The sequence below is a fragment of the Mercenaria mercenaria genome, chromosome 3, assembly GCF_021730395.1.
Source record: "Mercenaria mercenaria strain notata chromosome 3, MADL_Memer_1, whole genome shotgun sequence".
NCBI lineage: Eukaryota > Metazoa > Mollusca > Bivalvia > Venerida > Veneridae > Mercenaria > Mercenaria mercenaria.
The window spans coordinates 57,816,598-57,832,051 of record NC_069363.1 but is presented as its reverse complement, the minus strand read 5'-3'; the positions used below and the strand labels follow the sequence as shown (position 1 = coordinate 57,832,051).

Sequence of the window (15,454 nt, the reverse complement as noted above, 5' to 3'; positions counted from 1 at the left end):
GTTTAAAAACAAAAACAAACAAACAAAACAAACCAATAAAATAAAATATATAAAAATATCACTTTATTATTGTTATCGGAGCAGATAGTACAATAACTGTTTAGTATTTAAATCTTCGATCGTAAATATCAAACTGAACGTTATCTAAAGTTAGTGTGTCATTTTAAAAAATCAAAATTAGGTTGTGACTTACTAATAAAAAGATATGACATAATATACTAAACTATAAATATGACATATTAACTATTTAAAACAAATACAATTGAAAGTATTAGGTTAGTATGTAAACAATTACGTTTTAATAACTATAATCAGCTCTCCCTTTTGTTTAACGATAAGCTATCAATTTTGACATGGACTTCAAATGATAATTAATAATTTGAAGGTACATGAGAGCTGGATACAATAGACATTGTAAGTGAATGCATGGTACTTACCGTACCTTATACATGTAACAAAACTTTCACTTAAAACAGGTTGATTGTCAGTGCATATTTCGAGCTTTCATGCATAGTGCAAAACAAAGTTGTATAAAATTATAAAAAGGATTTACTTGAATACCTCCTAAATGAACATCTTTTAATCTGAACTTGGTCAGTGAAATTGACACAGAGTATGGCCAAATGAGAGGCTGCTAAAATACACCGAAGTGTTTACACAAGAAATGAACGGAGGAACGAATGGCACTAACTTTGATTTGACAATGAACTCCGTCAGTACGCCTTCGGTCACAGATACGACTGCACTGAGCAATGTGACGACAAATGACAGCGCAAAGCTCACGGAGAATACCACGAGTTTAAAAACGGTGACCTGGGGCTCAACTAGAGACGGGGCATCACATTTCAGTGGTGTGTCGAGTTTTACAAGCACTGATGGAATAATCCGAGGAATAGTTGATAATAGCACGTTGCAGACATATGAAAGTATGACAGTACCGGTGTTTTAATATTTCAAAAAAAAAAAAAAAAAAAAAAAAAAAAAAAAAAAAACTACAAAAAAACACGACAGAGCGTATTTTAATTACAACTTCAGAAAGTTAAGTTTTCTGCTGAAGAAATTGCGCAAACTACATTGTCATTTTATTTAAGCTGAATTTTAATTATTATATAAGAATAGATAACTTTACCTGAGGAGAAAACATATTGATAAATTGATAATGTTGATATTTAAATTCGGTCGCAAAGGTTTCGAGCCTTTGTAAATGTGTAGCTGTATTGTACAATGATAATTTGAAAAAAAAATGACTTAAAAATATGCTTGAAGTATAATTGTACTAAAAAGTATTTAACGATCAAATATAACTTTTAGGCAATGTCTCAACAACTTTGGTAGTGGGAGTTGTGGTTCCAGTTTTGATTGTTGTCGCTGTTGTTTCCATCATCTTGATTTGTGTGTTTAGAAAACGAGGGTAAGTTAGTTCGTTTATTATTAAATAGAAAACGCAAATACATTAGAATAAAGTGAGTTTTGTTTGATAAATATTGAAATACTTCAGCATTTATTCAATTTGAATCCAAATAGTATCTGTACAATTTTTGAATGTAAATAGCATCTCAAGGTAGGACACTTGATATTACACGGTCATTTCTTAAATTGATCTTGTCCCTGTTTAGTATTTAACCTTTACTATCCTAAATTTCTAAAATGGACTGGTCCATCATCCAATTTGGGCAGTGCCGCTTATCATTTAAAGGTGTGTTCACTGAAAATTTACCGACAAAATTCGCGAACTGTGCAGACCATGATCAGCCTGCACGGACATGCAGGCTGATCTTGGTCTGAACTGGTCGCAAAGGCACAATTACTTGCCGCCTGTAGGCTAAAGATTAAATGAAAAATATCTTTAACAATGGGCAATATCTCAATGATTAAGTAAATGTTTCGTATACACCTAACAGATGTAGCAAAGAAAATGTGAGGGTTTGGCAGATTGAAAGAACTCACACAATACCTACACCAAAGCCACACGCAAGTTGGTATGAAGAGGATGGCGCTGAAGTTAACAGTGAGAATTTGATACGTTTTCTATTAACTTTCATATTTGAACTGTATTTCATTCATGTAACATTTGTCAGTTAATCTAGGCAAAGTTCATGGATTCCGTTCTGGTAATTACATGTTAATCTAACGAAAATTCATGAATTGCAAACCAGTAATTATATGTTATTCTACACCATGTTCATGGACTCAATACCAGTATTTTTTGATAATCTATACAATTTTCATGGATTACGTACCAGTAATTTCATGTTATTCTACACTATGTTCATGGATTACGAACAAGCAAATATATGTTATTTTACACAATGTTAACTGTACAAGTAATTATACGTTATTCTACACAATGTTTATGCATTCCGAAGTTGGTATTTTGTAAAAATATGACTAGAATACCAGTGTTTAATATGTCATTTCAGGCGGTTTCAATCCAGACATAGAACTACAACCTAGTAACATATTTACCAACTCTGACGCCTTTAACCACGACGTGGAGATAGCTGCAGAAAAAGACCAATCCTTCAACAGGAGCTACGAAGAAAAAGAAACTGAAGTATTTGGCTCTGACGATAAGTCGTATAATCTAAAAGATTACGTAATTGAAAGGGACGGAGAAGCATCGAATACGGATTCAGATCCTGAGATTACTGAAAAGCATTCAGAAGATGACATAGTAGTGACTCGTGAAGCTGCTTCAGCTGTAAAGGAATCTACCATGAAAACCAAAAGGTTTCAGATAATTGAAAATACAATTGGTGACTACGACTTAGCAGGACCTATTGGTGGCGATGATGTTACATCAGAGAATGAAGATACTGACACAAATGGTACAGAAGACAAGAAAAGAATTATCGCAAATGATGATGTAGATGATGGAGAATATGTAGCTATGCAACTTGAAAATAATGACAGCGATAACGTTGAACAGTTTCAGGAAAATCAGCTAAGATACACTGAAGACGATGCAGATGACATTTATACTAATGTTGACATAAGGAGAGTACAGAGTATGCAAGTTACTAGTTTGTCATATTTACAGGGTGAAAACCAGCCAGAAGAACATTTGCCTAAAAGAATTGCAAGTGAATGTGGATTACATTCTTCGAGACCACCAGTAGCTCAACCACGTGTATCAAAAAAGAAAAGACTCGATCCAAACGACTTTCTACCAGCTGTTCCAGTGAGAGCGCCTGTGAATGAAACTCAAAGAAGTCGTACAACTGAAACTACATTTGGGCAGACAGTACACGAGGAACAGTGTTCAGAAGACGACAGCTTACCTGATTCCTCTGGAATGACTGTAAGAATTAATGGAGATGTAAGCGCTGATTCTGATACAGACGAGCCGAAAGCGGAAGATCTGTATGACTATCCAAGGCCACGTAGTCAAGTAGACGAAGATGATGATCCTGATTCAATCTACAAAATTCCGCCATCTAGATATTCATAAACTAAAATATTCTTGCTCTTCCCGTTAAGTACATGAAGTGTTATCGTGCTGTACCGAACGTTCGCAATCCAAGATCTAATGCCAATATACATTGTTACATTCTTTCCCTCTTGTAATTTTGTTTTTCTGACATTTTGTTACAACATGTGAAGGCATTCTATATGATAGATAACATGCTCTCTTTCAGTTGAGCTTTTCATCCAAGATAAAACTATATTTGATGTTTGGTACTGTCTGTCCGTTTAGCGCAATGCACCCTGTCCGCTTAGCTCAACAGGGAGAGCGCCGATCTACGGATCGCAGAGTCGTGAGTTCGATCCTCGGACGGGCCGTATGTTCTCCGTTACGATTTGATAAAAGACATTGTGTCTGAAATCATTCGTCCACCTCTGATTCATGTGGAGAAGTTGGCAGTAACTTGCGGAGAACAGGTTTGTACTGGAACAGAATCCAGGAACATTGATTAGCTTAACCGCGCACCGTTACATAACTTACTGTTGAAAAACGGCGTTCAACCCAAAACAAACAACGTTTAGCGTAATAAAAAGAGCGCGAATCTACGTATTGCTAGGCCGTGAGTTCGATCCCCGGGCCTATGTTCCCCATTACGACGAAAGACATTGTGTCTAAAGTCATATACCTCTGATTTATTTGGAGAAGTTGCATGCACTTTTACTGGTACAAAATTAGGAACAGTGGTTAGGTTAACTGCCCGGCGTTACACAGCTGAAATACTGTGGAAAAATGGCGCTAAACAATAAACAAATAAAGAAATCGATTAATTTAAATATAAATTCCAACAATTTCGTGTATAAATCGGATTAATTAAACCCATAACAATAAAAACAAACAAGTTAATTTAATTACGAATTCCAACAACTTCATGTAAAAATCGAATCAGTTTAAACCCAAATAAACAAGCAAACAATGTTTGAAACAGGATATGCTACAACATTGTCACAGAAATGACTAAAAAGTGCTGCTCCATAAACTGCACGGCGCTAAAGTTGATCGGATCGCTTAACTTAAAAGTCAGACAAATTCAAATATTGCTTGTCATGTATATGTGTTGATTTTGTTACCAATATAATAACATATATAACGTATCTTTTGTCTTCTATATTGGTAGATTTGTTTTGCCAAATAAATCTGTTTGTTTAGAAACGTTGTCAACTTCATAACGTTCTAGTCGTTACTTGTACATACATCTATTTATAAGAACAAATGAGCCGTGCCATGAGAAAACCAACATAGTGGCTTTGCGACCAACATAGATCCAGACCAGCCTGCGCATCCGCGCAGTCTGGTCAGGATCCATGCTGTTCACTTTCAAAGCCTGTTGCAATTAGAGAAACTGTTAGCGAACAGCATGGATCCTGACCAGACTGCGCGGATGCGCAGACTGGTCTGGATCCATGCTGGTCGCAAAGCCACTATGTTGGTTTTCTCATGGCGCGGCTCAAATGTTTGACAATTAGTTTCTATATATTGTAGAGATAGTATTCCACTTGATTTTTGTTGGGTTTAGAATCATGCCGGCACAATTTAGGTCATGTAGTGACTTTTTCAGCTTTTGATGGTGTAGGAAGATCCAAGGTGCCCCTCCAGGCATTGTTTTAAGCTTGGGCGTGCGTACCTGGGAAGAACCATCAACATTCCGTAAGCCGGCTTGTTAGCTTCCTCCCAGGAAGAAATCTATGCCCTAAGCGGTTATAAGGCTACTTAGAAACAGTAAAAGCACCGTTAAACAGTAGTTGCATACTTCATGCAAGTACTTGATTGACCTATGTATGATACAGTTAAATATAATTTGAACTAAGCCACGAGGTATTGCTATACGTAATGCTAATTTTAGAATGTTTTAAGTACTCCGTGCCTCTGCGGTAGACCCGTATTTGACCAAAATTTGCCTACAGTGAATGGTACCCTAACAAAAATTTGTTTAAATAAACACTGTCAAAACACCTTATAAACGCAGTCAAACCCGCTTTTTCGGAGTTTTATAGTGCGTTCCATAAGCGATCCAATTAAACAATCAAGATATGCTTGCAATGGATCGCTAACGGGACGTGTTCCATTTTGAAGCGAGTTATTAACTTACAGAGAGTCATTCAGAGAATTTTACTTTTTTTCAGTTAACATATGGTTTTAATCCCTTCAATTAACCATTCACAACACATCTTCTTGCCATGGTTATGTTTAGGAATAATAAACAGGGACAAAAATTAGTGCATTTTGTAGGTAATTAGAACAGAGGATGGACAGGAGGAAATGGTGGTTGTTATTTTATTTATATTCTATGATTCATAAGAGTTTAGATGCATATTACAGGTATTTTCTTAATACATACTATTCAGTATAAATAAATGCATGTTTATGTTGTGATTTGTTTTAAAGATTTCAATAAAATAAGTGTATGATAGAATTCCAAGATTTGATTTAATTTAACATAACATTATAGTTTTTGGAACGCTGATTCAAATGACATACTGTAAAAATATATATGAAAACTTGCTAATGTATGTTTCTCTTTGTCTATCTGTATTAAACAAAGATTAAATTTCTGTTAGCTGATTTATCAAATAATTTGTGTAAAACTAAATCCCTATGATCATGAAAATGTTCAATGATTACTCAATTTATATCATGTCATGCATAATACATATATAGTTATTACTATTGTAACAATGCTTGAATACTTTTAACAGAAAGGCCTTTTCAAGAGTTACTTCACATCTCTGCAAATCGAGGCTATACGCACCTGACTCACATAAACAATTTGCCAAAACTGAATGGTTTCAGTTGCACATAGCCTGTTGTTAGGAATGTATCTGTTTGATGAAACGCATTCCATTGAGCGATCTATTTTGCGTTCCATTAAGCGATCCACGATGCGTTCCATTAGTGATCTATTACGCGATCCATTAGCGGTTTATTATGCGCTCCATAAGCGTGTTGTTATACCAGACATTTATGTTAATTAGCGATCCATTAGCTCATTTGCATGTGAAATTGGAACATGGTTTCGATGGTGTTTATTGGACTAACAACTCGCTTTGGTGGCGTTTATTGACAGTGTTTATTTGGGTCTTTTTTTGTTTGTTTTGGTAAAGAGCCTTCAGTAAAACAAGGTACGCAACTTTAGACAATTTATGTAAATCGGAAACTTAAAAAAAAAGATGTAAGAAAATGCTATCCCGATTTTAGAAAAAAATCACTCACATGTACTTTTAAAATGTGATCTTTCTACCTTGATTGCCCAACCAAGATAGCATTATTTTAGCATAACTATAAATTTAATAAATATATTTTGCCTAAGGAATAATATGAACATAACCACTATGGTATTAAATTTGCGAAGATTTGCATTAACAAGTATATATTGTTTGCCAAAATTCATTAGAAATGCAAGTTTATAAAAACATTACCTCCCTTTGCCTATCTCGGTTACGCAACAAAGATAGAATTCCAAAGCTACATGCTGTTTTAGAATCATGTACCGCCTTGGTAGCCTTGTAGTAGAGCGCTCGCTTCGAGTGCGGGAAGTCGTGGGTTCGATCCCTGGCCGCGTCATACCAAAGACGTAAAAATGGTACTATATAGTACCTTCCTCGCTTAAGGCTCAGCATTAAGAGGATAGTGCTAGGACTGGTCAACCCAGTGTCTTTGTTTTGTTTGTTTTGGGTTTAACGCCATTTTTCAACAGTATTTCAGTCATGTAACGGCTGGCAGTTAACCTAATCCGTAGACCGATGCTCTACCTACTGAGCTAAGCGGGCGGGTTCAACCCAGTGTCAGTATAATGTGACTGGGTGGGGTATCATGTCACGGGTCTACGGCGTGATACTACAGTGAGGCAGCGCTATTCAGTAGGGTATTGTGCTCATTGCGATACAAGTAGACACCGTGGTTTATATGACTGAAAATTGTTGTAAAAGACGTTAAACCTAAACATATACACGCACGCACGCATGCACGCAGACACGCACGCGCACACATTTTTTTCAGGTAGTTGAGAAATCTCAGAATTTATCAAATGCAAATGTAAAACTAGAAATTATATTGAAGTCTAAAGAAAAAGTCTACCTTTTACAATACTTTATATTAAAGGGAGGTAAATACAAATTTTCATGAATAGTAGCAAATACACATTTTAAGTAAGATCTAACTTTGTGTAATGGGTCTTTTTGTTCCTTAAATAAATCTCTTAACAGAATATATGTGAAAACTGAAAAATGTCTTAAAATGTTGCTCAAATGTGATTGACCACCTTTAAAACTTTCTTAACTAAGATTGAAAACTCTGCCACTAGGTCAAAACATAGAAAACAACTTTTAACACTATAGAGGCCACATTTTCCATTTGATCATCATATATTTGCCTCAGTGAAATTTAAGTCAAGTTCAAAGTTGCATTTCCTGAGGTCTTATCTTAGGTCATCTGGTCAAATCATAGAAAACCTTGCTTACACAAGAAGGGCCAAATAATATATTTTATTTTCATAAAACATTGTGACAATATTTGTGTGTACGAAATGTGGGTCAAGTTTAAAACTTGGCTGCATGAGGTAAAAAACTAGGTCACTAGATCAAATCATTAAAACACCTTGTTAATACTTTTGAATCTTCGTGTTCCACCTGATCTTCGTAAAAAAATCTTCGAATGGTTGCCTCTTTGAAGTGCAGGTCAGTTTACAACTTGCTTGCTTGAGGTCTTAAATTAGATCACTGGGTCAAATCATATATATTTTTTCCACTCAAGAAACCATATTTGCCATTTCAGCTTCATGTATCACTTGTTCAAATGTTTACCTCAGGAAAGTGTAGGTGAAGCATAAAACTGGGTTAAATGAGATAAAGAATTAGTGTAAGGTCATTAATTAGGTCATTTTGTCATATCATACAAAAAAAAAACTTCTTGAAGCATTTAGGATACATGTTTTTTTCACCTATTTTCGTGAGAATATTTGTCTATATGAATTGAAGGTCACGTTTAAAACTGGATTATACGCATTTAAAAAGGCCACTACGTCAAATGATTGAAAACCACTTTTAACACTATGAAGGCAGCAATTTGAATTTGATAATCATATATTTTGTAAGAATTATTTGTCCCAATGAAATGTAGGTCAAGTTCAAAACTGGGTAACCTCGGGCTATTATAGGCCACCGTGCCAATTCATAAAAAAAAACCTTGTTTACACAGCCACATTTTTACTTTATTTTCCTAAAACTTTGTCAGAATATTGGTTTAATAAAATCTGTAGAAGTTCAATAATAATTAACATTTAAGGTCTTAAAGTAAGTCACTAGGTTAAATTATTGAAAAACCATGTTACAAAACACAAGAGGCTACATTTTCCATTTGATATTCTTAAACATTTTCAGAATGTTTGCCACTATAAAGATTTAAATCAAAATTATAGCTGGGATACATAAGATGAAAAGTCACATCATAGAAAAGATTTGTTAACACTTTTGAAGCCACATTTTCTGCTTTAATTCATATAAATGTGTCCAAATATTTTACACTATGAATTAAATCTAAATCCAGACACCCATTATGAAAAATTGCGTCAGGTCTAAATTTTTCAAATCAGTCTTACAAAAAAAATCAAGCACACGGCCCTATCATTTTTATTTGTTTGTTGAATTTTCTAAGAATATTCTGGGAAGAAGATCATTGCTCCATGTATATTCTGAAGTTTTGAAAAATCAGGGTTTAATCAAAAGATAAGATAAGAATAAGATAAATTTTATTTTAAGTCGGCAAGACAGAGAAACAATACAACATAATCAAAGAGCTGTAAAATGTATTTTATACTTCTTTGGTTTAATCAAATTCTACATTGTAGAAAAAAATCTAAGTATATTCTGCAGTTTTGAAAAATCAGGCTTTAATCAGCTTCTACATTGTGGAAAATCTTACATTCTTTTTGCCAATAGTTTTATTTCTTTGCTCAAATTGTTTTACTTTGTGGTAGAAAAAAAATGTTACAAAATGGCGTCAAAAAAGAAACTTCCGCACTCACGAAGGTGCAAATATTCTGAAAAAGTTGCAGCCTATTGCTATTGTCCCACCGATGAAGGTGATGTCCCTTTAAAGTCTTGTGAGAAACCTTGCTGTGAAGGAACCGACTCTCCTGATCTTATCCAAGTGCAGGTATGTCAGAATTTGCAATGATAATCGTGTGATTCGTACATAAACAATTCGTTCCTTGGTTATTTAAGTTTCAGAAGATAATGTAAACAATTAAAAGCTTGTATCTGTATACTATTTAGATTAAAGTTTTAAATGAAGATGAATATAGATTAAGTTCTACTTGATATTTCATATATTTTTCAAAAAAAAAATAAGATGTAAATAACAGTGTCAGTGGATAACAGGGAAAATGAGCTCCTAGTTTTAGTTTTAGTTGGTACTCACAAACGATCAATTAAGATTATGACTGAGAGGCGCTTAATTGTCAGGGAACCCGATATCTTGTATACCAATTACGTGTTATACTTGTAAATTACCTAGTCCAAATAATTTGACGACAGAACTGATTCTGAGATATTTTCATGATAGTGCAGAATCCCTCTCTTTACAACAAAACCAGAAAAAAACATTTCTGTGGTGAAAATAGATTTAGGTAAAGACACGATCAGACAATATACTTAAATGATGAAATCGTAAAACAAAATAAAACTGAATCATTTTATGGTTTAAACATAACAGTAAAACATGTTAATAAAGTGTAAACACTACATGCATGTGTTTCATTTGGCTACCTCGCTGTATTTACATATCCGCCATTACACTCTTTGGGTGTATATTGCTCCGCTTTTCAGCATCAGTTAAGATCCTTTTAAACTTTCGTTTTTGCAGAGCAGAGCTTCATCTCAGAATTCAGGTATTGATAAGTATGTAAGTCCAGATGAACCTCTTCCAGATTTTGAACATAAGGAAAGAAGAAAACGGCAAATACCTCCGCATGATGGCCATTCTGAGACAGAGGTCCTGCATATTGGTCCAGACTTCACCTGTTTCGATGTACTGGTGGGCTTATCATCAATCGCATTCTTCTATTTTGACGTTGTTACAGACATTTTACTTGCTAGGGATTATTTCCATCAGGGTAACATGTTGGCTTTCGCTCTAACAGCAGCTTTCATTATTGGACCATCACTTATTACCTGCATGCTGAATTTTCGCTGGTACTTGTTGGATTTCCAGAGTCAGCAACTCCTGGTAAAAAATTATGGAAAGGAAAATGTGCAGCAGACTTCAGTGTTCCTGTGGCTCACAAGGTTTGCTTTGACACTGCTGATGATGGGGCCAGTTATAAGGTGTGTTTCATTATTAATGTTTCATTTTTTATTTCAGTAAGATATTTTTACCTTCATAGGTTTAGGATTTAATCTATAATGTATCACTTAAGAGTTCCCTTCCTGAACAATCCAGTGCTGTTGTAAAAGAAGAAGGTATTTTTGTGAACCTAGTTGGGCTCAAACCCATGACCTCTGGGTTAGCAGCCAACACCATAACTGCCAGACCACTGCTCTCCAAGTGTAATATGAAAGAACGGAGCAAATGGATTTAAGGTAGATTATTTCAAGTGTCTGTTATTAAGGTGACCGCTTTTAAAGTTTAAAGTTTATAGTTCAAGGATTTCCAGATTTACTCACCAGATTTAGATTCACTTATTAAAGTCTTTTCAGTGTTATTTCAGTGAGTACAAAAAACTGAAGTTTATATTCTAGCTGGTAGAAGTCTGACAGTTTGAAACAACCGCAGAATCATGTATGTGAAAGTATGTCCCTGGTGCAGCTTAAAATGCATACTGTATTAAGTGGATAAGTTTGCGACGTGAAAATTTTCATTAATTTCACAAATTCAAGAAATACGCAAACAAATCTGCTAGCATAAATTTCCACATTCTCCAAGACACTTTATTAAAGTCAAGTAAAGATAAGCAAACTTAGCTTTGGCACTTGAGTTTTTTTGGCAGATTGCAAATATTTCCTCTCGCGAAATGTCTGGCATTGGCAGTTTGCAAACTTTCTGACTGCGAATATACCCACCTATACAGTATTTGTTATTCCAGGCAGATTTAGAAACTAACACTTTATTTATATTATATTCTATGAAACTATGCAAAGGCAGCTTCAGACACAATGTAAAGGATGGGTTTATGTGAAAAAAGTGTCAGTATTAAATAACGTGAAGTTGTCTGCACTCTTACTTTAAGTTATTAAGTCTCCAGGTTAAACCGTTCAAATTTAATTACTTTTTAACAGGCAAATTGAATATATATACAATGGTTTGAAGAGCAGCAGCAAATATCTACCTCCAAAGGTAAAGAAGCGTCACTATATAGTAATGAGAATGGAGGATGTTGATGCGTGTTGTATACGAATGTTTGAATGCTTTCTCGAGGCAGCACCACAGCTTGTTCTACAAATATACATCTTGATGCTACACAGACAACAAGAATCTTGGATTCTAGGTATTTTTCAGATACAGTCAATCCTGTATTAAGTAGCCAGTCAAAGGAGCGACACAGTTTGGCTGCTTAGGACAGGTGGCTGCTTAACCTTTAGCCTGTTAAATTTCTATAATGGACTGGTCCATCATTCAATTTGGGCAGTACCATTTACATTTGTAACATTTGAAAAGGTGTTTGCTGAAAATTTACTGACTGATTAGTGAACAGTGCAGACGATGATCAGCCTGCAGGCTGATCTTGGTCTTCACTGGTCACAAAAACAGAATCACTTGCTGCCAGCAGGCTTAAGGTTAAGACAAATTGAAATAAGAATAAAAAGTCAGTATGGAAAGTTAGCTGACTGGCTGCTTAGTATAGGTGGTCGCTGCAGTAGGTTCAACTGTATGTTTATAATTGCATCATTTACAAATTCACAAATTGTTCATTGAACCAGAATCCCAAGCAGGTACTGAGAACTGGTTTGAACCTAGTCTAAATAGTAAGACATCTAATTAAATCAGCTTTATTGGTTTTTCCTGATTTCCGTTTTTTAGAGCCATGGCATCGGTAACATGCCAGATCATAGAATATGCCATATTGCTAAGCCAAATTTGAACAATCAGCAACACCTATGGCTGGTTTCTGTCAAAAATTACAGTTTATTATACAATTTTATCTTGTATGATATGTTATTTATACAATTTTAAATAATAGTTTGTTTTACCAACAGTTTACTATTTCATTACAAAAGTTTTGCAAAGGTTACCAGTACTAATCATTTAGGAAAACCTGGTTTAAGAGCAATTCAATGTGAACATGTTTATTATTTAATATTTGGCGCCGTAAAACCCAAATAAATGAATAAATAAAATGAAATATTATTATTTAATATGAATGAACAATTAAATACTTACTGAGAAAACATTTACATTTTATTTACTGACAGATTATTGTAGGAAAGAATAGACATATGTGTTCATTGTTATCAGTTATAAATGATTGACATGTTTATATCTTTCTGCTCATTTGTAAAGTTTTCCTAAATGATTAAAAAGAGTATCAAGTTAGACACAAAGCATATAGGATTAACAAACTTTGTACAAGTTAGGCAACGGGATTGAGAGCAGGCCAGCTTTCACAAACTGAGCAGATCAGGTTTGCTTTCCAACTTGTACTCATAAATTTGAGGTACAACAACTTCTGCAAGGTATTAGATTTTGACTTCCAAGGAGGGAACGTAACATTTTGTTTATTCTTACCTGATAATTTTTTGTTTTGCAGAAGGAATACGGGCAGCTGCAATTTTGTCATCATGGGCAAGCCTATCATGGTCCATGGTTGCCTATCAGAAAGCGCTCAGATTTTCTCACATGGACAAGGAAAATATGACCATCCCTGGAATGATTTTCTCCTTTTTATGGCGTGCCTGTGAAATTGGACCTAGAGTTATCTCCCTTGGTTTATTCGCTGCCTTGTTTGACTACTTTGTGTTCATTATCGTAGGTCTCCATTGGATCGCAATGTCATCATGGTTGTTCTGCCAGAAGACACAGTTTTATCAGAATCGGTGTGAAGAAAGATGTTTTAACATTGTTTGTGGATATGTTCTAGTCTTTTGTTTTCTAAATGTCCGAGACGGGGCTACCAGGTATAGAATGTTAGTTTACTACTTTATCGTCTATGCCGAAAACTGGACAATGATGGGTTTCTGGTTTTATTTTACTGATGACAAAAGTCAGTGGTTTTATATACCAACATTTTTTGTAGTGTCTCTAGGTGCAATTTTACAGTTATTTTTTCAGTTGACATATTACGGATGTTTTCATCCACTAGGAAGAGGCAGAATACCTTGCTGTCTAAAGGGACAAGAGTACTCATGTTATCAGTCATTATGTCATGAGTTAGATCCAGATGAAATTGGCTATATTGAAAATCCACATACTACAAATGTGTAAAAACTTTCTTTTAAATTATTTAAAATGAATGGTACAAAATGAGATTTACAAAGGATGCTGTGAATGTAGACTGTATTAACGTTTATGTAGCTACCTTTCCTTTTTATCCCCTGCCAAAGGTGATAGGAAAAAGTTTTAGCATTGCCCATCCGTCTAAAATCATGGTTTATAGGTTTTCAGTAAAACATGGTAGAACTGGTAAATGCTGCATGTTATGCCACCCTGCAAGTTTTATTCAAATTCTTTAGTGTTAAATTGTTTTTTTAATATTTATTCTTCCAGAGTCATCTCTCACATAAGTGTTGGTCCCAATTGTCAGATGAAGACAATATACAGCAATTTGTACTAAGTATTAGGACTGGGACGGTTACAGTACAATGTACTCAGTTAATCGAATCCGATTTGATTACTAGGTGAAACTGGTTTCAATTTTGCAAAACTGCTAATCGCTCTCAAACCATAAACAATCCCAGTAAAATGTATGTTACTTCACATTACATCCTTGACAGCAGCATAGACCCAGGGTATACTGTAAAATCGGGGGATTAATTTTCGTGGATTTCGTGGTTGAGTCAATCCACGAAATTTAATCCCAACGAACAAGTAAAATTCCCATTCATATTATGTTCAAAAGTTGAAATCCACGAATTCATATCCCCACAAAATTGACATTTTGACCAAAACCACGAAATTTCATGCCCACGAAATTAAATGATTTCACAGTATTTGAGCTGAAACACATCAACATAATCAATAGTGCCTGATTTGCTTGTTGTGATATATTTAAAAGATACACCAAAATATGACTAATTAATTATCATACTGCTAGCAAACGACAAAGTTCATAAGTTCCTAATGAAGTCGGCTGCCAGAGTCGTCCGGAAAGAAAACAGCATTTTCAATATGGCGGCCGATTAACCGGTTTGATTCGATTCCATACAAATGATTATCTGGTTTCAAAATTTTGAAATCGTCCCAGCCCTACTTAGTACATATGTAGCTTTTTTGATGAATTCTAATTACTTGGGTCAAGGTAAAGATGGCTGTTGCTAAAAATAGAAAATTGTTTCTGCTAGGAATAAGGTAATGGAACCAAAATTGGAATTAAGGAATCTTACATGGAGGCCATTGTTTTAGTTGTATTTTAGGTTGCTTTGGCCAAGATCAAGATCATTGTTACTTAAAAATAACAGTGGTTTCTCACAGTTATTTCAGTTATGATTAGGGCAAGCAGACCAAATCTGGTAAATAGGCAGTTTTGTTGCATTTTTGGTAGCTTGGGCAAAAGTCATAGAAAAACTGTTTTTGATCAATAATCTATTAGGAATGGAAAAATGCAACCAAACCTGGTATAATAGGTAGCTCCCATGAAAGCCAAGATTCAGGTACACTTCGTTTTGCTTTAGTCGGAGTTTTTAAGACAGTGTTACTAAGAATAGAAAAAAAATGGGGATAGTAACTTCAGTTAGGAATGAGACATAAACTTTTGCACTAAACTCGATTGCATTTTAGTTTGCTATGTTTTGGGCATTTTTACATATGTACTTAAAATATGATTTACTTTGTAACTTTGTTAGA

The 15,454-nt window shown here is 34.7% G+C and overlaps 2 protein-coding genes across 2 annotated transcripts; both read left to right on the top strand.

The window, feature by feature from the left end:
* Positions 1 to 411: 411 nt before the first annotated feature.
* On the top strand, positions 412 to 4,080 carry LOC128556043 (uncharacterized). The gene is made up of 4 exons (XM_053539946.1): positions 412 to 926; positions 1,312 to 1,411; positions 1,902 to 2,008; positions 2,421 to 4,080. Exons 1-4 carry the CDS (start codon positions 665 to 667, stop codon positions 3,449 to 3,451), a joined length of 1,500 nt encoding a protein of 499 aa, XP_053395921.1. The 5' UTR covers positions 412 to 664; the 3' UTR covers positions 3,452 to 4,080.
* Positions 4,081 to 9,451: 5,371 nt separating this feature from the next.
* LOC123524631 (XK-related protein 6-like) lies at positions 9,452 to 14,016 on the top strand. The gene is made up of 4 exons (XM_045302957.2): positions 9,452 to 9,613; positions 10,322 to 10,782; positions 11,734 to 11,942; positions 13,203 to 14,016. Exons 1-4 carry the CDS (start codon positions 9,452 to 9,454, stop codon positions 13,874 to 13,876), a joined length of 1,506 nt encoding a protein of 501 aa, XP_045158892.2. The 3' UTR covers positions 13,877 to 14,016.
* The last annotated feature ends 1,438 nt before the right edge of the window (positions 14,017 to 15,454 follow it).